Consider the following 21881-nt stretch of genomic DNA (forward strand, 5'->3'; position numbering starts at 1 on the left):
ATTAGTGATTCTATGGGGAGAATATTTCATCAATACATTACAAAAAGCAAGCTAGGCAGTTAGAAATCCCACTGGGGAAATAAAAGCAAAACAAAAATACTAGTAATCTTGCTTATAATCATAGCTAACACATTTTCAAAAGTTGTTAAATTTTCCTTCTAAAAATTTAAAAAACAATCAAGCTAGAACACAAAAATTTATACCATCACATGAAAAGATGCTCAAGATCACTCATTATCAGAGAAATGCAAATCAAAACCACTATGAGGTATCATTTCACGCCAGTCAGAATGGCTGCGATCCAAAAGTCTACAAGCAATAAATGCTGGAGAGGGTGTGGGGAAAAGGGAACTCTCTTACACTGTTGGTGGGAATGCAATCTAGTGCAGCCACTATGGAAAACAGTGTGGAGATTCCTTAAAAAACTGGAAATAGAACTGCCTTATGATCCAGCAATCCCACTGCTGGGCATAGACACTGAGGAAACCAGAATTGAAAGAGACACATGTACCCCAGTGTTCATCGCAGCACTGTTTATAATAGCCAGGACATGGAAGCAACCTAGATGTCCATCAACAGATGAATGGATAAGAAAGCTGTGGTTCATATACACAATGGAGTATTACTCAGCCATTAAAAAGAATACATTTGAATCAGTTCTAATGAGGTGGATGAAACTGGAGCCCATTATACAGAGTGAAGTAAGCCAGAAAGAAAAACACCAATACAGTATACTAATGCATATATATGGAATTTTAAAAGATGGTAACAATAACTCTGTGTATGAGACAGCAAAAGAGATACTGATGTATAGAACAGTCTTTTGGACTCTGTGGGAGAGGGAGAGGGTGGGATGATTTGGGAGAATGGCATTGAAATACGTATAATATCATATATGAAACGAGCCACCAGTCCAGGTTCGATGCACGATACTGGATGCTTGGGGCTGGTGCACTGGGATGACCCAGAGGGATGGTATGGGGAGGGAGGAGGGAGGAGGGTTCAGGATGGGGAACACATGTATGCCTGTGGCGGATTCATTTTGATATTTGGCCAAACCAATACAATATTGTAAAGTTTAAAAATAAAATAAAATAAAAAAAAATTTATACCATCAGTCCATCTGTCAGTCTATGTGATAATACAATACAATGATAATTTAAAAATGGAAAATTGTAATATTTCATAACAGCTACCCAGGGGGCTATACTTCCATATCATAGACACCTGTTTTGTATTTCATTTTCATTTTAGGATCCAGCAATTTCAGGAAATGAAACGAAGCCTTACCCTGCCTTTGAAAGAGGACAGGAGAAAGATGTCTTTGTCAAATGGCCTAACACAAGTGATATTTGTTGGGCAAAGGTATTGAATTGATAGCTTGAAATAAAATAAGTGTAAAAATGCTATTTCATTGAAAGTTTCTACTTAATTAAGCTACTGTTAAGGCATATTCAGAAGAAGAGATACAATGATTTAATAGCTAATAAATAAAATAATAGATACTCCATGAGTTCAGTCCAAACTGTTAGAAAGAATTCATACATCATATGTCCAAATACTATTCGTTTCATCTTTCATTTGTTTTTTATATTTCTTGGTACCTTTGTGTTTTATTATAAAATTACTACTAATAAGATGGTTATTCATTATTCTATACTACAAAAGTCATTTAATATTTGTCAGTCAGTTCAGTTGCTCAGTCTTGTCCGACTATTTGCAACCCCATGAATTGCAGCACCCCGGGCCTCCCTGTCCATCACCATCACCCAGAGTTCACTCAAACTCTCGTCCATCGAGTCAGTGATGCCATCCAGCCATCTCATCCTCTGTCGTCCCCTTTTCCTCCTGCCCCCAATCCCTCCCAGCATCAGAGTCTTTTCCAACGAGTCAACTCTTTGAATAGACGTAGCCAAAGTACTGGAGTTTCAGCTTTAGCATCAGTCCTTCCAAAGAAATACCAGGGCTGATCTCCTTCAGAATGGACTGGTTGGATCTCCTTGCAGTCCAAGGGACTCTCAAGAGTCTTCTCCAACACCACAGTTCAAAAGCATCAATTCTTCGGTGCTCAGCTTTCTTCACAGTCCAACTCTCGCATTGTAATTCTCTTTAAAACATCTTGTATAATTGTAAACGGAGAAGGTAATGGCACCCCACTCCAGTACTTTTGCCTGGAAAATCCCATGGATGGAGGAGCCTGGTAGGCTGCAATCCATGGGGTTGCTAAGAGTCGGACACGACAGAGAGACTTCACTTTCACTTTTCACTTTCATGCATTGGAGAAGGAAATGGCAACCCACTCCAGTACTCTTGCCTGGAGAATCCCAGGGACGGGGGAGCCTGGTGGCTGCCGTCTATGGGGTCACACAGAGTCGGACACGACTGAAGTGTCTTAGCATAGCATAGCATTATTGTAAAAGCTATACCTATATTCCTTACTTGAACAGGGAACATAATTCATTGTATTTCATTTAGACAATAATATTCAGATCTGATTATATTAATACACTGTAGAAAACATCCTCCTTTGGCTTATACATAGAGTAAAGATGCCCAATACTCTATAAAAACCTAAATGGGAAAAGAATTTCAGAAACAATAGATGCATGTATATGTATATGAACTAACACAATATTATTAATCAACTATACTCCAATATAGAATACATTTTTTTTTAAAGAGTAAAGAAAAAAATCCACTAGTCACAATTGAAATGAAAATAATTTCTATAGTGGGAGATGTAATTAAATGCAATGTGCAAGTCTATTTGGATCTTAGACCAAAAATATTAACATCAGTGATAAAAGTGGTGACATTTGAACATGGCCTATAGATTAGCTAGTAATATTGTATTAATGTTAACTTCTTGGTTTTGATAATTGTACAGTGGTTATAAATATATTACTATTAAGAGAAGCACGGTGAAGGGTATAGAAAAATACCAGGTATATTGTTTGTGACTTTTCTATAAGTCTGAGACTATTTCAAAATAAAAAGATAAAGGTAAAATAGAAAAAATTCTGTGGTAAAGGTGAAAAATCACAATGTTTAAGAAACATGCAAGTATAGAATATTGATTATTAAAAGGGATTATTTCCCTCCTACTTTCTTCTAATTCTATATTTTTGTACATTTTTTCATTTTACTACCTTTTAAGCACTATTCTCTATCAGCAACTAATCTCTTATATGTAATTACCCTTCTGTGGATTCTACTTTCTACAACATAGATTTAAATCCCAGAGCTTTTGGCATGATTGAATCTGAGTCCTGTTTTGTGTTTGTGATTGGAGTAGAAGAAACATTGGTAGACTAAGAAGCAGTGACTGGAGTAGGAATATGGTGGTGAGAGGATTTTAGTACTACTGTGAAAACCAAGAGGATTATTTGCCTCAGTATGGCATCATTCAACTCAGATATTCAATTCCTTTCATATAAAACTATATATATTTTTGTTTTTCAAGTGTTATCCTGGAGCAAGTGTAGAAATAATTTTAATATATCACATTAAATTAAATTTGGTGTACGTGTTTCAAATTAATTGTTGACTAGACAATTTGGTTACACACATTGTTTTCAAAATCACTACCTACACCAAGGTTGGATTTTTTTTGTCATATTAAAAAGATTAATATGGAAAATGGAAACAGTTTCCAAATGATACATATGCCAAAACACAAACTAAGCAAATAATTGAAGGAATTATTTTTTATTATTTGCTTATAAAACTTTATTTACAAAAGTCATACCACACTGAATTTATTTTGAACTGGTTTCTCATTTCTTCTCTTTTTGTAGGTTTGGCCAGATTTGCCTAATGTGACAATAGATGAAAGTCTAACTGAAGATGAAGCTGCTAATGTAAGTTTCATATTGATTAATTGTAGAACCAAAAGAAATTCAGCACTTAGATTTAATAATTAGAGATTTCACTGTTCTGCATGTGAATATCCAGTTTCTCCAGCACCATTAGCTAAAGAGACTCTACTTTCCTCATTGCATATTCTTGCACTCTTATCAAAGATCAGTTAACTATACATGTGTGGATCAATTTCTGGGCTCTTTAACTCTGCGGTTGGCCTATATGTTTATTTTTATGCCAAGACCATGCTTTTCACTACTGTAGCTTTGGAATATATCTTGAAATCAGGAAACCTAATGCCTTCAGCTTTGTTCTACTTACTCAAGATTATTATGATTAAGGAACTATTCAAGGCCTTTTGTGGTTCCAAATAAGTTGGAAGCTTGTTTTTTCTGTTTCTGTAAAATATGTCATTGGGATTTTGATGGGGGTTACATTGAATCTATGGATTACTTTCAGTACTGTGGATATTTTAACAGTAATATTTCAGTCCATGAACTTTGGTTTCCTTTCTATTTGTCTGTTTCTTCTTAGATATCTTTCAGTAATGTTTTATATTTTTTAGTGTACAAATCTTTTATTTCCTTAGTCGTTTATTTCTAAGTACTTTACTATTACTTATTGCTATTATATATTGGATTACTTTCCTAATTTTCCTTTCAAATAGTTTATTGTTAGTGTACAGGTGTGTAACTGATTTTTGCATGTAGATTTTGTATTCTGCCAACTTAGTGAACCTATTTATTAATTCTAATAGTTTTGTGTGTGTGTATTCTTTAGGGATTTCTAAGATTACATCATCTACAACAGAGACACTTTCAGTTCTTTTTTCTGATTAGCATGCTTCTTTCCCCCTTATTTATGTCTAGTTATTCTGGCTAGGACTATGTTAAATAGAAGTGGTGAGAGTGAGAAGCCTTATCTTGTTTCTTATTTGAACTAGAAAACTGAAAGTGTTTTCCTAAAGAGTATGATATTAGTTTTGGGCATTTAATATATAGTCTTCATCATGTTAAGGTAATTTCTTTCTATTCCTAATTTGTTGGGAGTTTTTTGTTTTTATCATGAAAAAGTGTTGAATTTTATCAAATATATTTTCTGCATTGTTTATTGATATGCTTATGCTTAGTCATTCAGTCATGTCTGACTCTGGGACCCTTTGGACTATAGCCCACCACGCTCCTCTGTCCTTGGGATTTTTCAGGCAAGAATACTGGAGTGGGTTGTCAATTCCTTCTCTAGGAGATCTTCCTCACCCAGGGATCAAACCTGCATCTCCTGTGGCTCCTGCATTGCAGGGGGATACTTTACCCACTGAGCCACTGGGGAAGCACTGTTATTGATATGACCATGTGATTTTTACCATATATTCTGTTGATATGCTGTATCACAGTAATTGATTTTTGTGTGTTATATAATCCTTGCCTCACAGGGAAAAATCCCACTTATTCATGGTGTATGATCCTTTTGATGTGCTGTTGAATGTGTTTTGCTAATAGTTTGGTTGAGGATGCTCATATATCTACTCATCAGATATTGTTAGTTTGTGTGAAACTAGGAATGTGTCCATTTCTTCTAGGCTATCTAGTCTGTTGTATAATTATTTATCGTGGCCTCTTACCATCCTTTCTATTTCTGTGACATCAGTTGTAATTCTCATCTTCCATATCTGATTTTATTTAACTTTCTCTTTTTTCTTAGTCTAGCTAACAGTTTGTAAGTTATATATATGTTGTCTATGAGAAACTCAGTTTAGATTTAAGGACACACATGGACTTGGTTGTTGGAGGATGATCATGGATATTCATTCATTAGGGTTGAGATCAAGCTGCCTTTACTATCACTTGTTCACAATTTGTGAATCTGATAGACAAATGTCTTACTGAAATATAAGATTTCTTTTATGACTTTCTACATGTTGGTCTAATTTTTGTTTTTACAGGCTACCAAAGCTCATGCAGCTTTTCCAGATTTCTTCAGGAATTCCACAGCAGAGTGGTGGGCAAGGGAAATTATAGATTTTTATAATAACCAGATGAAGTTTGATGGATTGTGGATTGTAAGTAAACTTTGAGAAATTTATATTTTAAGTTATTTATTGTGTACTGATTATGCAAAAATTTTACTAAGCTCTAATAATCTTAACAAAGTATTCTTTATGAAATTATCTCACTCATTTTTTTCTGTAGAATTTTCTTATGCAAAGAACTGATAAAATGCAGTTTTAACAATTCAAGTATTTGGCTGTTTTTTGCTGAATATTAAAATTGAATTTCAACTTTACCAAGAAACCAAAGTAGTCTCTTTAATGATTTATAAGTGCTTATAAATATTTATTTTATTTTCATTTAATGTAGGAATAAATCTTACACTCAACTGTCAGTCTTTGGTTTAAGAAGTCATAGTCTCTTACAGATGTAGCAAAATCATCCTTTAAATAATTTTCTAATTTTATGTGTAACTTTAAAGTGTTGATATAAGAGTTTTAGTAATAACATTTTGAGATAACATAAGATGAATTTACTATATCACAAGTAAACATTTAATACAGGATATTTTACATAATACTTCTCTAGATTTTTGTAGGTGAACTTATCTGTTGATTTTTCAGCATGTCTGCATTAATTTACTTGCTTTTTGAATTAAAAAAAATTATAGAGGTGATATTAAGTACAAGCCTTGAGAATATAAAAGTATGTATTTTTTTTAAATTAATGGAAATACAATTTTATTTTATGTGTAAAGTTGTGCACTATAAGGGATTTTATTAAATAATCCCTAAGAATTATATCTTGTTCCAGAAAAAATAACCTTTTTATGCTAAAGGAATCACCTTTAAATGTGTGTGTTATTTTCTTCTGTTGCGTCCAAATCTTTGCGACCCCATGGACTATAGCCCACCATGCATCTCTGTCCATGGGATTCTCCAGGCAAGAATAGTGGAGTGGGTTGCCATTTCCTCCTCACCTTTAACTGGCAACTAATTTATATATTTATATGATGGTCCCTTTATGTGTGGCTACTAAGATGTGTATTCAATAGAGACTTTTTGAAGTTTTCTGTATTTGTAAACTATATCTTGAAGTTTTAAAAACCACAAGCCATTTTTCAAAAATAAAAATTATACAAAGTTCCAGGGCAGAAGTGGAGGGAAAAAAATATACACTATTATAATTTAGTTTTATGTCTAGAAACACAGAAAACAATTTACTTTTACATGTAGGTTTTATCTACAGAGGAAAATAGGACATTTTATATTTTAAAAAAGGAGACATGAACTGTAAAATGTTAAGAAATATTGAGCTAAACAAAATTCTTTGGTATTGTTGAGATTGTCTTATATTTTTGCTTTTTAAAAGTGTTGTTATTTGGATATGCTATTTCAATTTATTGAGTTCCTGAATTAGTTCTTTTAAGAAGATAAGCCCTAAATTTGTTTTTTGTTTACTTTTCTTTCTCTCTTTAAGAATATGAATGAACCATCAAGTTTTGTAAATGGAACAACTACTAATCAATGCAGAAATGCAGAGCTGAATTATCCACCTTATTTCCCAGGTACAATATTGCCGTTATACCTTTGATGTTATCATGTTATTATCATTTATTTATCAGGTTTATATACTTTATAATTTAGAGAACAGGATTCACATTCCCAATTCTCACTACCCATTTGCACACTGGACTACACCTCAGCTCATTACCAATATCATCTAGATCATCTAACATTACTTTGAGGAAAAAAAAAGTCAAGAAATATGCTTTACCTATATGAATACATTTCTAAATTTGATTATTTTGATTTTCTTATGAATCTTCTCAGATTTGAGAATCCTTAGTATTGTTTGAATAAAAATCTTTAAATTTTTCATAAAGTTTTTTTTTTTTTTTTAAGTTTTTCTTCACTAGGGAAAAAGTGAAAGAATGCTAACAACACTTCCTTGGTTGTCCCTGACCGAGGAGAGAAAAGTACAGTCTTTTGGCATTCATCCATATACTCCTACATAGTCAGTAAACTGCATAAAAGCTCTGAAAATTTTAATCTGAAACTGAGAAAAAATTGGAACAAGAGATAGTGCTATTGTAGCATTTGCCTGGCTCTTTATCCCAGGGCTTTATGTTAGCAAATGGAGTCTTTTTTAAAAAAATCTATTTAATCAGTATTTCTCATCTAAATGCGTAAAATATAGTAGATTTTAAGAAGTACATTTTTCATGGTTTTATGAATTCATATTATTAACATTTTTGTTACTAAATAAAGTAAAATTTTGCACATATTTTCCAGTCACAATTGTAATTGCAATCACTTACAATTGCAGACCAGTTTTTAATTTAAAATTAGCATAAACAAAGTGCACAATTGGTTAAAAAGTACTCTTTTTCAAACAGTGATTAATGTTTTACCAAAATAGCTTATGACTACAGGTTCCACATTTCAATATAGATGACTTTATAACATATTAATGTTTTTTCATTGATTCTCCCTAGAACTCACAAAAAGAACTGATGGATTACATTTCAGAACCGTGTGTATGGAAACAGAGCAGATTCTTAGTGATGGATCATCTGTTTTGCATTATGATGTTCACAATCTATATGGATGGTCACAGCTGAAACCAACTTATGAGTAAGCAATTTTCATAATCATCCTTTCTATTATTTGTTAGATATTAATGTTCCTACTTTGAGTCCTTCCCTGATGACCTTACCTTACTTGGCCATTCAAAGCACTTAGAATAGTTTCTCTCTCTCTCTGTATATTTATTTTAAATTTTCATCCTATTCCCAAAGGACCCTGAATCATTTTATTTTGTTCCCAAGCATGTACTCAGCTCATAGTAGCACAATGCCTCAGGAATAGTAAGTGCTCAAAGAATAATTTTTAATGAATATTTGAGTAAAAAATATATAGTTTGATGTCATTAATTAAAGCACAAATGGTAGGCTAAATCTGCTATTTAAATCTATTATTAGCAAATAAGAAACTATGTAATTGACTTTGAGCTTCTCAAACTTTAATAATCATACTTGTGCTCAGTCATGTTTGACTCTTTGCGACCCCATGGACTGTAGCCTGCCTGGCTCTTCTGTCCATGGAATTTTCCAGGCAAGAATACTGGAGTGGGTTGCATTTCCTATTCCAGGGCATCTTCTCAACCCAGGGATTGAACCCATGTCTCTTGAATTGGCAGGTGGATTTTTTATCACCACAACATCTGGGAAGCCCACTAATAGCTCTATTAAACAAATTCTTATATGAGGCTAATAATGATGAAACATAGTCAATTCTTTAAATATCAAGTCTCTATTAACACTGTGCAATGGATTTTTCTGCAATGATACAAATGTTCTATAATTCTGGATTGTTCAATATGGTAGCTACCAGCCATATATGATTGTTGAACAATATGGCTAGTGTAACTCAGGAAAATAATTTTACATTTTATTTAATTTTCATAAATTTAAATTAAACAGTACCATGTGGCTTATGGTCACCAAATTACACAGTGCAACTCTAGATCATTGGTTCTTAACTACACATTGTAATCAACTGGATATTTTTTAAATTTTATTTTATATTGGAGCATATAACACAACATATTAACAATGTTGTGCTATTTGTAGGTGTATGGCAAAGTGGTTCAGTTTCTTTTCCCATTTAGGTTAATAGAATATAAGTAGGGTTCCCTGTTCTATACAGTAGACCTTTGTTGGTCATCTATTTTAAATATAGTACCAAATTGGAGATTCTTGTACTATATAAATTCTGATTTTAATTAATCTGAACTGTAGCCCAAGAATCTGAATTTTTTATTTTTTTAAATTTTTTTTAGTTTAATTTTATTTTTAAACTTTACAATATTGTATTAGTTTTGCCAAATATCGAAATGAATCCGCCACAGGTATACCCGCGTTCCCCATCCTGAACCCTCCTCCCTCCTCCCTCCCCTACCCTCCCTCTGGGTCGTTCCAGTGCACCAGCCCCAAGCATCCAGTATTGTGCATCGAACCTGGACTGGCAACTCGTTTCATACATGATATTATACATGTTTCAATGCCATTCTCCCAAATCCTCCCACCCTCTCTCTCTCCCACAGAGTCCAAAAGACTGTTCTATACATCAGTGTCTCTTTTGCTGTCTCGTACACAGGGTTATTGTTACCATCTTTTTAAATTCCATATATATGCGTTAGTATACTGTATTGGTGTTTTTCTTTCTGGCTTACTTCACTCTGTATAATGGGCTCCAGTTTCATCCACCTCATTAGAACTGATTCAAATGTATTCTTTTTAATGGCTGAGTAATACTCCATTGTGTATATGTACCACTGCTTTCTTATCCATTCATCTGCTGATGGACATCTAAGTTGCTTCCATGTCCTGGCTATTATAAACAGTGCTGTGATGAACATTGGGGTACACGTGTCTCTTTCCCTTCTGGTTTCCTCAGTGTGTATGCCCAGCAGTGGGATTGCTAGATCATAAGACAGTTCTCTAGGGGGTTGTAATGAGCATCCAGGATTGAAAACCGGTAATCTAGTAGATGGCTAAAGTTGGTAAAAGAATGAAAAGCATTTTGCAGTAAAGGGTATGGGTAATATTTCCTCATTTAGCGAAACACACATCTTATTTCCAGGACCAAACTCTTTTCAACCTAGAATAGGTGAATTAAGATATTATTACATGAATGACTGACTGTAGATTTGTTCACTAAATCCCAATGTAAGGGCATTCAGAAAAACTAGTAGATGTATTTCTTAAGAGTAATACTTTTTTATTGAGACAAATGCTTCTTCAGTTAACCCTATTGGAACATAATATGGAGCACAATTATCCTTCCCTAACCTCACTTTACCATAAAACTATATATATTAAAAATAACAGAAATATTGAGAGGTGACTGGTGAACCCATTAGCAAAACTTATATAACTTGAGATGAATGTATGTACTTTAAGGGAAATGAAAAAAAATTTTTTTTTCCACAGAGCAAAATAAATTGAATTTCTGGAGCACATTACAGAATCTAGCATGGTTCCTGACACACTGTGCAATGTTTAGTACATCTAAGTGAACCAGTTTTATCTTACCACAGCTATTAAAATTGTATAAATAAATTCAGGGAAAAATTAGGTAAATCTCCAGATAGTTGGTATGTTGTTATATGATACGTTATAAGTTATTTGGGGAAGTTAAAATCCATTTTCAGCTCTCAAATAGCATTATGAGGAAGATATCGGTACAGTTTTCCAAAGAACATCCATTTAATATTAATTTTGTTCTTGTACATAAAATCTTTCAGTAAAAGTTTAACCATATTTGTTGTTTAAATTAAAAGATTAATAGATTTTAAATGTTGAGTTAAATAGCTCAATTTATGCATAGCCATAGACTTTTTATATCTTTTAAGTACTTTCTTATTATTTAACTTTTTCAGTTAAATGAGAATAAAATTGTTGAACTCTCAGCTATTATAGAGGTTAAATATAGTCATTATACATTTAAAGATCTTGCAAATGTAAAAGGATGCTATAAATAAATTACATTTAAACAAATGATGGAGAGTAAGACTTTTTAACATTGGAAAAAACTGAAAGAATGAAAAGCATAATATTTTTCTTCAAGTTATTCAGACTGTACCATTTTCAGTTTCATTATTTCAGTTTCAATAATTTTGTTTCCTATAAGTTTGAGATATTAATTCAAAAATTAATTATATGCCAAGCACTATATTAGGTATAAGGAGTACAAAGAAGATTAAGGCATTCCTTAAACCTCCAGAGTCTCAAGGTCTCATTGAAGAATTTTTATGTATAAAGAAATCAGTACACACTGTGATCCATCTTTAACAAGGAAATGATTACATACAGTTGATAACATGCCTGTAGGTTACAAATATGCCTAAGAATTTGAAATATTTTTCCAATATAGTTCTATAGTCCCTATTCTTATACTATTTATTTTGAATAATAAAATAAAAGCAATTATTTTTATAACTAATACAATAGTGTTTTTTTATTTTTGGTACATTTATAATTATAATAGAGAGATACAGATAATATATTGTATTATTCTTAACACTAGCATATATTTTAAATAAATAATAAAGTCAATAAACTTGTTCTTCAAAGGCTGAAAAGAGAGGAAAAGAAAAATATATGATCTAATTTTTAAAACCATTCTTTTGAGATCTGGCTTTGGAGAGATTCTATGCTTAAAATAGAATAACTATTTTTAATTTTTTAAAAAATTTTTAAGACCTAGAGAAGCCTTTCTGTCTTAAAACTACCCTCTAAAACAGGGAGTATTATAGCAAAGATTCTCTGCAGAGTGATATGGAGATTAATTGTTGACAAATTATAAATAAGAGTTGAAGCATTAATAGGGCCTAAACTTTATTAAGAGAACCTGTTTAAGTAGAATGAAATGAGTTAATTCCAAAGCTCACAATATAATTAATTGAGTTGATAATATCAATAGTTGGCTTGTATTCACTGGTCAAATAGCAAAAGGGCCACTTAGGCATGTTGTTCTGCTAAATGTTGGAAGGGAAAAAAGATGTCTTCCATGTTTGTGAGGATTTTATAGTATAAGAGAGAAGACTCACTTGTAAAGAGCTAGCTATAGCAAGAGACAGCATCAGTTCAGTTCAGTTCAGTTGCTCAGTCGTGTCTGACTCTTTGTGACCCCATGAATTGCAGCACACCAGGCCTCCCTGTCCATCACCAACTCTTGGAGTTAGATGGCAAATAGATGGGGAAACAGTGGAAACAGTGTCAGACTTTATTTTTGGGGTTTCCAAAATCACTGCAGATGGTGACTGCAGCCATGAAATTAAAAGATGCTTACTCCTTGGAAGGAAAGTTATGACCAACCTAGATAGCATATTGAAAAGCAGAGACATTACTTTGCCAACAAAGGTCTATCTGGTCAAGGCTATGATTTTTCCAGTAGTCATGTATGGATGTGAGAGTTGGACTGTGAAGACAGCTGAGCGCCAAAGAATTGATGCTTTTGAACTGTGGTGTTGGAGAAGACTCTTGAGAGTCCCTTGGACTGCAAGGAGATCCAACCAGTCCATTCTGAAGGAGATCAGCCCTGGGATTTCTTTGGAGGGAATGATGCTAAAGGTGAAACTCCAGTACTTTGGCCACCTCATGCGAAGAGTTGACTCATTGGAAAAGACTTTGATGCTGGGAGGGATTGGGGGCATAGACACCATAAATAAAATACTTTTTTGTTTAAGGAAGTAGTCTTATGTAGAAATATATGAAGAAAATATCTCATATATTATAAGAACTCATAGTTCCTCTCCATCTATATTAGTGCATTGCAAAAGGCAACTGGCAAAAGAGGAATTATTATTTCTCGTTCCACATATCCCTCTGCTGGACGATGGTCAGGACACTGGCTTGGAGACAACTATGCAACATGGGACAATTTGGAAAAATCTATCATTGGTATGTGAGAGTCACCATCTTTCTCATTATTCTTTTGAAGTTTGTATTAGCTATTCACTGTTGCTAGTTCATATACTTTATAAGTCCTTTGAATGTGCTTTTGGCACCATGTTCTCTGACAAATAGCATAATGAAAAAGCAGTGGGCCAGAAAGCAGGATTTAGCTTATTTTGAGAAAATAATTTTGTCTCTTTTGGTCTCAGTTTCCTTTTGTGAAAGGGCAGAAATGGAAAGATAACATATAGAACTAAGAAAAGAAATGGATAGAAATTCTAGAGTCTAGGGAATAAGAATATCTTGTAGATGCTAAAGTATGAAACATCTCAAACAAACTTTTAAAGTTTTCTGACTATCTTTGAATAAAGAGTAAATAAAATATTATTTTGTTAAAGGCATTATTTTTCAGTTTCAGATACAGACTTAAATATTCTTTATATTTATATTAGGATTCAAGGAAAACATTTAATCAATGTTTAGAAATATTCCTTTAAAAGGAGAGCTGGAAATTCACATACATTCTATTTCATGAAAATGATCACTCCTCAGGGGATTTTGTCTAATAAGGATAATTCAGTTTGTTTCAGATGATAAGATCTATGGCAAAATAATTACAGAAACAGCCTTTTATTTTAATAATAAAACCAAAGAAGCCATTAACATATTCTTATACTATAATTTGTTCATAACAGTTTTGTGATCTAAATGTGTCATCTTGAAAGAATCAGAGTCTTATTTTTATAAATGTCATTAACACTATAAAGTAAAAAAATGCATACATTTTATAGGAAGAAAAAATAAAAAGTGTATTAATCTGAAAAGCTGTTTTATTGAATTAGAGGTCAGTTTTAGAAAAAATAAATAGAAAAAAGCAAATATCAAAATATTGATTTCTACAATTTTCTTTTCTAATTTTTAGGTATGATGGAATTTAGTCTCTTTGGAATGTCATATGTAAGTAGCTCCATTCCTCTTATCTTCATCACTTGTGAATATTAAAAAACATACTATTAACATTCATTAAATATAACTGTATTTTAGACTGGAGCAGATATCTGTGGTTTCTTCAACAATTCAGAATATCAGCTTTGTGCCCGCTGGATGCAACTTGGAGCATTTTATCCATATGCAAGAAATCACAACAGTGCATTTACTAGAGTATGTAATTACTGCATTTACTCTCATTCCTTTGTCCCAATAACCTTAAGCATCTTTGACAAGAATTCACCCTTCCTGGCTGATTTCCAGCTTTGAATCTCTTTACATTTACTGAGGGCATCTAAGCCCATCAGTTTAAGAATTTTCTGATTTGGGTTTTCTTTATACTTTGGGGTTTAAGACTTGGTTGGCTGGCATATGTACTGCTGCTCTATATAATTTTGTGGAAGCCAGGGCAAAAACTGCTTCTGGAAATCCTTACAAACCTGGATAGAACAATAAAAAAAAATTGACTTCAACCTAAATAATTAGAAAAAGTCATTTAAAATATTAGTATCAATGCGTGAAATTGGCAAGTTTAAACAGCAAACATTTTAAAAATGAGTTGAGAAGAAATAAAAGGAAAAGGGAATCATGAGAACTAATTTATATGTGGTAGCACTATATACTTTATATATACTTTACTAAACTGGAAGAACTTTTTGAGTGAGGTGGTTGGTGGCGTTAGTGGTAAAGAACTTGCCAGCCAGTTCAGGAGACATAAGAAAAGTGGGTTCAGTCCTTGGGCTGGAAGATCCCCTGGAGGAGGTTGGCAACCCACTCCAGTATTCTTGCCTGAAGAATCCCATGGACAGAGGAACCTGGAGGGCTATGTTCCATAGGGTTGCAAAGAGTTGGGCACGATTGAAGCGACTTAGCACACAGCTCATGGAAAAGTATAAACAATTGAAGATAGTATCTAACTAAGTGCTAAATTTTGTGATATTCACTTTTGGTGAAAAAATATAGAAAAAAAGATAAATTATCAAAATGCACCTCATGGAAGAATTGTAGATGGAGTTGGTCTTTTAAGGATGCATTCTAGCCATAATAACTGAATGGTAGAGTTCATCATGTGTTGTGAATTATTCATGTCACCTCTGGGAAATTTTAGTCAGAATAGAAGGAAAAATTTATATTACAAAATGAAAATATATACAAGGTTAAAGGCAGTATGAGTCTACATTTTGGGAGAATTTGTAATTCTTTGTAATAATTTATACTAAGTTGGGCAATAGAGAAGTTGATAAGATAGGAATATTTTAACAGGAGAACATTATGTCAATAATGCAATTCAGAATGCTGTATTATTGGGAGACTGAGGCTTGAATGAATAAAATCCTAAACAGGGGTTCTTTAATAATTCCTTAATTCTTCTTTTATTCAAGAGGAATTCATTGAAAATCTATTATTTAATAATTTACAAAGTCCTTGCACTATATGATTTATATAATGCAGGAAGGATAGAGATGATAGACAATTTTATATACATATATATTATATATACAGAGAAGGCAATGGCACCCCACTCCAGTACTCTTGCCTGGAAAATCCCATGGATGGAGGAGCCTGGAAGGCTGCAGTCCGTGGGGTCGATGAGGGTCGGACACGACTGAGCGACTTCACTTTCACTTTTCACTTTCATGCATTGGAGAAGGAAATGTCAACCCACTCCAGTGTTCTTGCCTGGAGAATCCCAGGGACAGGGGAGCCTGGTGGGCTTCCGTCTCTAGGGTCACACAGAATCAGACATGACTGAAGTGACTTAGTAGTTGTAGTATATTATATATAATATATTATAGAAGAGCAAGTCCAAATAAGTCATATGAGGGAAAACTTGAGTAAGCTAAAATGATAAAGATTTATGAGGGTTCTGTTTTAGAGGGGGTGCTCAGGGAAGTCCTCTTGGATAAAGTGACATTAGCATTAGAGCAGAGACTTGAGTTGGGGAAAGAAATAAATTTAAACATATGGGGATGAATTTCAAGTCAGGGGAACAAGTGAAAGACCACAAGGTGGGAATGTGCCTGGAGTTTTTAAGACTATGAAGTTGGAAAGGGTGAAGTATTTCTGAATGAAAATGTGAAGAACAGAAGTCTCAAGTTTAGGAGGTAGTATAATTGAATTTAGGGATGTATGGTTTAGGATTAAATGCTTATTTTCAGCATTTAAAAACTGAAATAATGTCAACAAAGTTAGTATGCAACAGATATGGTCTTTGCTTCTTTCTTCTAACTTGACTTGGAAACTGCTAACAGTAGGAGAAGACAGAGCTTAATAGTTATTGGATCATTGTACTTTCAAGGTTGCCTATTCCAATTCTACATGTACCAATGTAACAGTTGGTCACCATTCAAACATTTTTACTACTGGAATCTAGAAAAGTTGGAATCTTCATAGATAGGATACCACTCTTAAAAACTCTGTTCCTGTTGATAACCACAAAAAACATTGAAAGTTTTGTCCCCTGCAGTCATGTGGCAGTCTTGTTTGTTCCCTTGGTATAAAGTAGAATGGAAGATAGTAATCAATTATTATTTTTTAACCAGTAAGTGCAATAACATTGTTTGGGTGCATGCATGGGTTGTACAACCCCGTGGACTATAGCCCACCAGGCAATTTCCCAATCAAGAATACTCAAGCGGGTTGCCATTTCCTCCTCCAGTGAATCCTCCTGACCCAGAGATTGAACCAGCGTCTCTTGAGTCTTCTGCATTGGCAGGCAGAGTCTTTACCACTGAGCCACCAGGGAAGCCCATAATAACATTATTGAGAAGTTTTTAACTTTCAAGTATCAATTTTAGGCTTTTTACCTGGAGAGTGATTCCAGAGCAGATTTGGTGGGCATGTTCTTTTTTGTTATGCAATAGTAATTTGATCCTCTCCTTTTCCTATACTATTAATTCTTCAGTACCATAGTTTATTCATTTCTCATGAGATCACAGTGTGCAGGGTTATTGTGATGGACTTTGCATGTCTCTATTTCAATCCACTTTTGTATAGCATTCTGTTTCTCCCCTAGATTTTTCATCATATAGTGAGTATCACCACAGTTGACAAGGGTAATTGTCACCTATTCAAATATAAACTACTCTTTAAGTAGGTTCACCTACATGAAATCATGTATGGGCTTAATTTGCATTTTCTTATTAGAGTGTTAATATTATGCTCTGTCTTTCCATCATAAGAGATAGAAATATTACTCCAGAAGAATTTTGTGAAGAACGTATATAGCATATGATGGTGATTCAAATTATTCCATACTTTTTATCCTTCAAATATGTATTTGAAAATTATGATTTAACCAAGGACTGGAGCTTATGACTATTTCATTTCGCTTTGTTTCAGAGACAAGATCCTGCTTCCTGGAATAAAACTTTTTCTGCAATGTCAAGGGATATTCTAAATATTAGATACACTTTATTGCCCTACTTCTATACACAGATGTATGAAATTCATGCTCATGGTGGCACTGTTATCCGACCCCTTTTGCATGAGTAAGTTCACATTATTTTTTTCCTACCACAAAGAGAATAGCTTTTCTTTGTTTTATTCAATAATCAATATAAAATGGGCTTTCCCTGATGACTCAGCTGGTAAAGAACCTGCCTGCAATGCGGGAGACCTGGATTTAAACCCTGGGTTGGGAAGATCCCCTGGAGAAGGGAATGGCTATCGACTTCAGTATTCTGGACTGGGGGATTCCATGGACTCCCCATGGAATAGCAAAGAGTAGTCTATGCGATAGCAAAGAGTCAGCATGACTGAGCGACCTTGACTTTCACTTTCCAATCTACTTTCACTTCAATATAAAATATTTTAAACTAAAACATTTTTTGTTGTTTTAGTGTACGTTTTGGATTAATAAGTATTTACATGAGGAAATCTACTAAAAAGCAGTCCAATATGTGCCATTAAAAATGAAATACATTAACCAGTTTTTAAAAAGTAATAATTTTTAGAAATAACTACTATACACCAAGTATTGTTTTAGATTACTTACAGACCTTATTACATTGTGTATTTTTGAGAATTCTTGGAAATAAGTAATATTATCTCTATATTATAATTTATTTAACTGAAGTTTACTGCAATCCAGTAAATGTACCACATACAAATGCCTGACTGAAGAAGACCATCCTATTTCTCCCATTATCTATAGAAAATTGTTTTGGATTTACTCTTTAAATTGCAAACTATATATGACCAAATCTTGAAATTCAATTCTATGAATATAGTTGCAAAAACATTAACATGTTCTGTTTTTAGTGCAAATACATTTCTTATGGATGTTACACAAAGTAAAAAACAAACACATATACAAACGAAAAAAAAAATGGAAATAATCATGATATACTTATCTTCTTGTGTGCCCTATATTATCAGAGTAATTGAATGAGGTAATTTGTTAGATTTCACTATTCATAAACCAGTAAAAAATATGCAGAGGATATTTACTCAAATTAAGCAGTTCAGTTCAGGCCAGTTCAGTCTCTCAGACATGTCCGACTCTTTACAACATCATGAATCACAGTACACCAGACCTCCCTGTCCATCACCAACTCCCGGAGTTCACTCAAACTCATGTCCTTCGAGTAGGTGATGCCATCCAGCCATCTCATCCTCTGTCATCCCCTTCTCCTCCTGTCCCCAATCCCTCCCAGCATGAGTCTTCTCCAATGAGTCAACTCTTCGCATGAGGTGGCCAAAGTACTGGAGTTTCAGCTTTAGCATCATTCCTTTCAAAGAAATCCCAGGACTGATCTCCTTTAGAATGGACTGGTTGGATCTCTTTGCAGTCCAAGGGACTTTCAAGAGTCTTCTCCAACACCACAGTTCAAAAGCATCAATTCTTTGGCCCTCAGCTTTCCTCACAGTCCAACTCTCACATCCATACATGACCACTGGAAAAAGCATAGCCTTGGCTAGATGGACCTTTGTTGGCAAAGTAATGTCTCTGCTTTTGAATATGCTATCTAGGTTGGTCATAACTTTCCTTCCAAGGAGTAAGCGTCTTTAAATTTCATGGTTGCAGTCACCATCTGCAGTGATTTTGGAGCCCCCAAAAATAAAGTCTGACACTGTTTCCACTGTTTCCCCATCTATTTCCCAGGAAGTGATGGGACCAGATGCCATGATCTTAGTCTTCTGAATGTTGAGTTTTAAGCCAACTTTTTCACTCTCCTCTTTCACTTTCATCAAGAGGCTTTTTAGCTCCTCTTCACTTTCTGCCTTAAGGGTGGTATCATCTGCATATCTGAGGTTATTGATATTTCTCCTGACAGTCTTGATTCCAGCTTGTGTTTTGTCCAGCCCAGCGTTTCTCATGATATACTGTGCATAAAAGTTAAATAAGCAGGGTGACAATATACAGCCTTGACGTACTCCTTTTCCTATTTGGAACCAGTCTGTTTTTCCATGTCCATTTCTAACTGTTGCTTCCTGACCTGCATATAGGTTTCTCAAGAGGCAGGTTAGGTGGTCTTGTATTCCCATCTCTTTCAGAATTTTCCACAGTTTATTGTGATCCACACAGTGCAAGGCTTTGGGATAGTCAATAAAGCAGAAATAGATATTTTCTGGAACTCTTTTGCTTTTTCCATGATCCAGCAGATGCTGGCAATTTGATCTCTGGTTCCTCTGCCTTTTCTCAAGCCAGCTTGAACATCTGGAAGCTCATAGGTCATGTACTGCTGAAGCCTGGCTTGGATAATTTTGAGCATTACTTTGCTAGCATGTGAGATGAGTGCAACTGTGCGGTAGTTTGAACATTCTTTGGCATTGCCTTTCTTTGGGATTGGAATGAAACTGACCTTTTCCAGTCCTGTGGCCACTGCTGAGTTTTCCAAATTTGCTGTCATATTGAGTGCAGCACTTTCACAGCCTCACACTTTTCTTCCAGAGTGTTTGTATCTTTGCTTCCTGTGTTTTTGATCTTCTACTTGTCAAAGTTAATATTTGAACCTATGTAAGTTCACTTCAAAGGAGATTTCTCACTCAGTTGGTCTTACATGTCCATTGCAACTCTGCATTTTGTCAGAAGGTTTAGTCATACTCAGATTTACTCATTAAATATTGTACCACTACATATTGAATTCCAGGACTTCCTTGGTGGCTCAGCTGGTGAAGAATCTGCCTGCAATGCCGGAGACCTGGGTTCAATCCCTGGGTTGGGAATATCCCCGGAAAAGGGAATAGCTACCCACTCCAGGATTCTGGCCTGGAGAATTCCATGGACTGTATAGTCCATAAGGTCACAAAGAGTTGGACATGACTGAATGACTTTCACATATTGAATTCCAAGTGATGAAATTGTTTTTGATCTTTTATAGTTTGATTTGCATTTCAATCCACAAAAGTCCATAGTTCAAAATATGATTTTAATAATTATTTTATTGTATTTAGAAGAGCTAAATGTCTTTGATTTAACTTTGTATATATTTTATCCAGGTTTTTAAATGAAAAACCAACCTGGGATATATTCAAACAGTTTCTGTGGGGTCCAGCATTTATGGTTACTCCTGTATTGGAACCTGTAAGTCCCATCACATATTTTTGTTCACAAAATAATATTCTTTGGTATATATGTTTTTAATGACTATATTTTTAAATTCCAGTACGTTGACACTGTAGAAGGCTATGTCCCTAATGCTCGGTGGTTTGATTACCATACAGTAAGTAATTAAAGAATTCTGGGGGACTGACAAAATATAAATGAGTAACATCTTGATTATAGCCTTTTTAATAATGACATATTTATTTTCCTTTCCATTTAAAAAGAGTAAGATGTTTCTTACCAATTATATCTGAATCAAATTAACAAACAGTGAGAGAGTTAATTTTTTGTGCCATAGATTGTTATATAGTCATGGATTTATTTTACTAAATAAATTTCAAAATTGTACATTGTGCACAAAAAGGTCATTGCCTTTTATTAAGTATGCAAGAAGATTGTTAGCAGTAATGCATTACTTCCAAGAATAATATATGTGACAAGTCAAGAATAGCTTTTGTGACCCATCAAACACCCATGTATTTTCTGCATGTGCATACTACAAAAAATAGTGGTAAGTTAATTTCAAAGCTATAAATAAACTAAGGAATAAAGTGGTTTATCCTTTAACCAACATAACTTCCTGAATAAATGTGTGTGGTTTTATTTTTTTAATTAAAAAGTATATTATTTGATTCTATAAATGTGCCCCCTCAAGTACCAGTATTGCTGATGATTCTTTTATTGCTTCTGTTCTTTTCTTGCAACTGTCCCATTTCCAGGGCAAAGATATTGGTGTCAGAGAAACATTTCATACATTTGCAGCTCCTTTATATGAAATAAACCTACATGTCCGTGGTGGTTACATCCTACCATGTCAAGAGCCTGCTAACAATACATTTTACAGGTAAGTGAAGTGTAAGTCTTGAGAGTCCCTTGAACTGCAAGTTGATCAAACCAGTTAATTCTAAAGGAAATCGAGCCTGAATATTCATTGGACGGACTGTTGCTGAAGCCCCTTTTTGGCCCTGTATGTGAAGAACCAGCTTGTTAGAAAAGACCCTGATGCTGGGAAAGATTGAAGACAAATGGAGAA

General features: G+C 34.0%; 1 protein-coding gene across 2 annotated transcripts in view; it reads left to right on the forward strand.

Moving 5' to 3' along the window:
• SI (sucrase-isomaltase) overlaps positions 1 to 21881 on the forward strand; it is a 118798-nt gene that overhangs the window by 74395 nt on the left and 22522 nt on the right. For both annotated transcript variants that reach the window (XM_061416911.1, XM_061416920.1), the window contains 12 exons: positions 1255 to 1365; positions 3798 to 3860; positions 5804 to 5920; positions 7329 to 7416; positions 8347 to 8485; positions 13184 to 13317; positions 14234 to 14268; positions 14356 to 14472; positions 17641 to 17789; positions 20743 to 20827; positions 20910 to 20966; positions 21568 to 21692. In XM_061416911.1, coding sequence (XP_061272895.1) covers positions 1255 to 1365; positions 3798 to 3860; positions 5804 to 5920; positions 7329 to 7416; positions 8347 to 8485; positions 13184 to 13317; positions 14234 to 14268; positions 14356 to 14472; positions 17641 to 17789; positions 20743 to 20827; positions 20910 to 20966; positions 21568 to 21692 — 1220 coding nt within the window. The remainder of the gene's footprint in view (positions 1 to 1254; positions 1366 to 3797; positions 3861 to 5803; positions 5921 to 7328; positions 7417 to 8346; positions 8486 to 13183; positions 13318 to 14233; positions 14269 to 14355; positions 14473 to 17640; positions 17790 to 20742; positions 20828 to 20909; positions 20967 to 21567; positions 21693 to 21881) is intronic.

Source organism: Bos javanicus, chromosome 1 (genome assembly GCF_032452875.1).
Source record: "Bos javanicus breed banteng chromosome 1, ARS-OSU_banteng_1.0, whole genome shotgun sequence".
Taxonomy (NCBI): domain Eukaryota; kingdom Metazoa; phylum Chordata; class Mammalia; order Artiodactyla; family Bovidae; genus Bos; species Bos javanicus.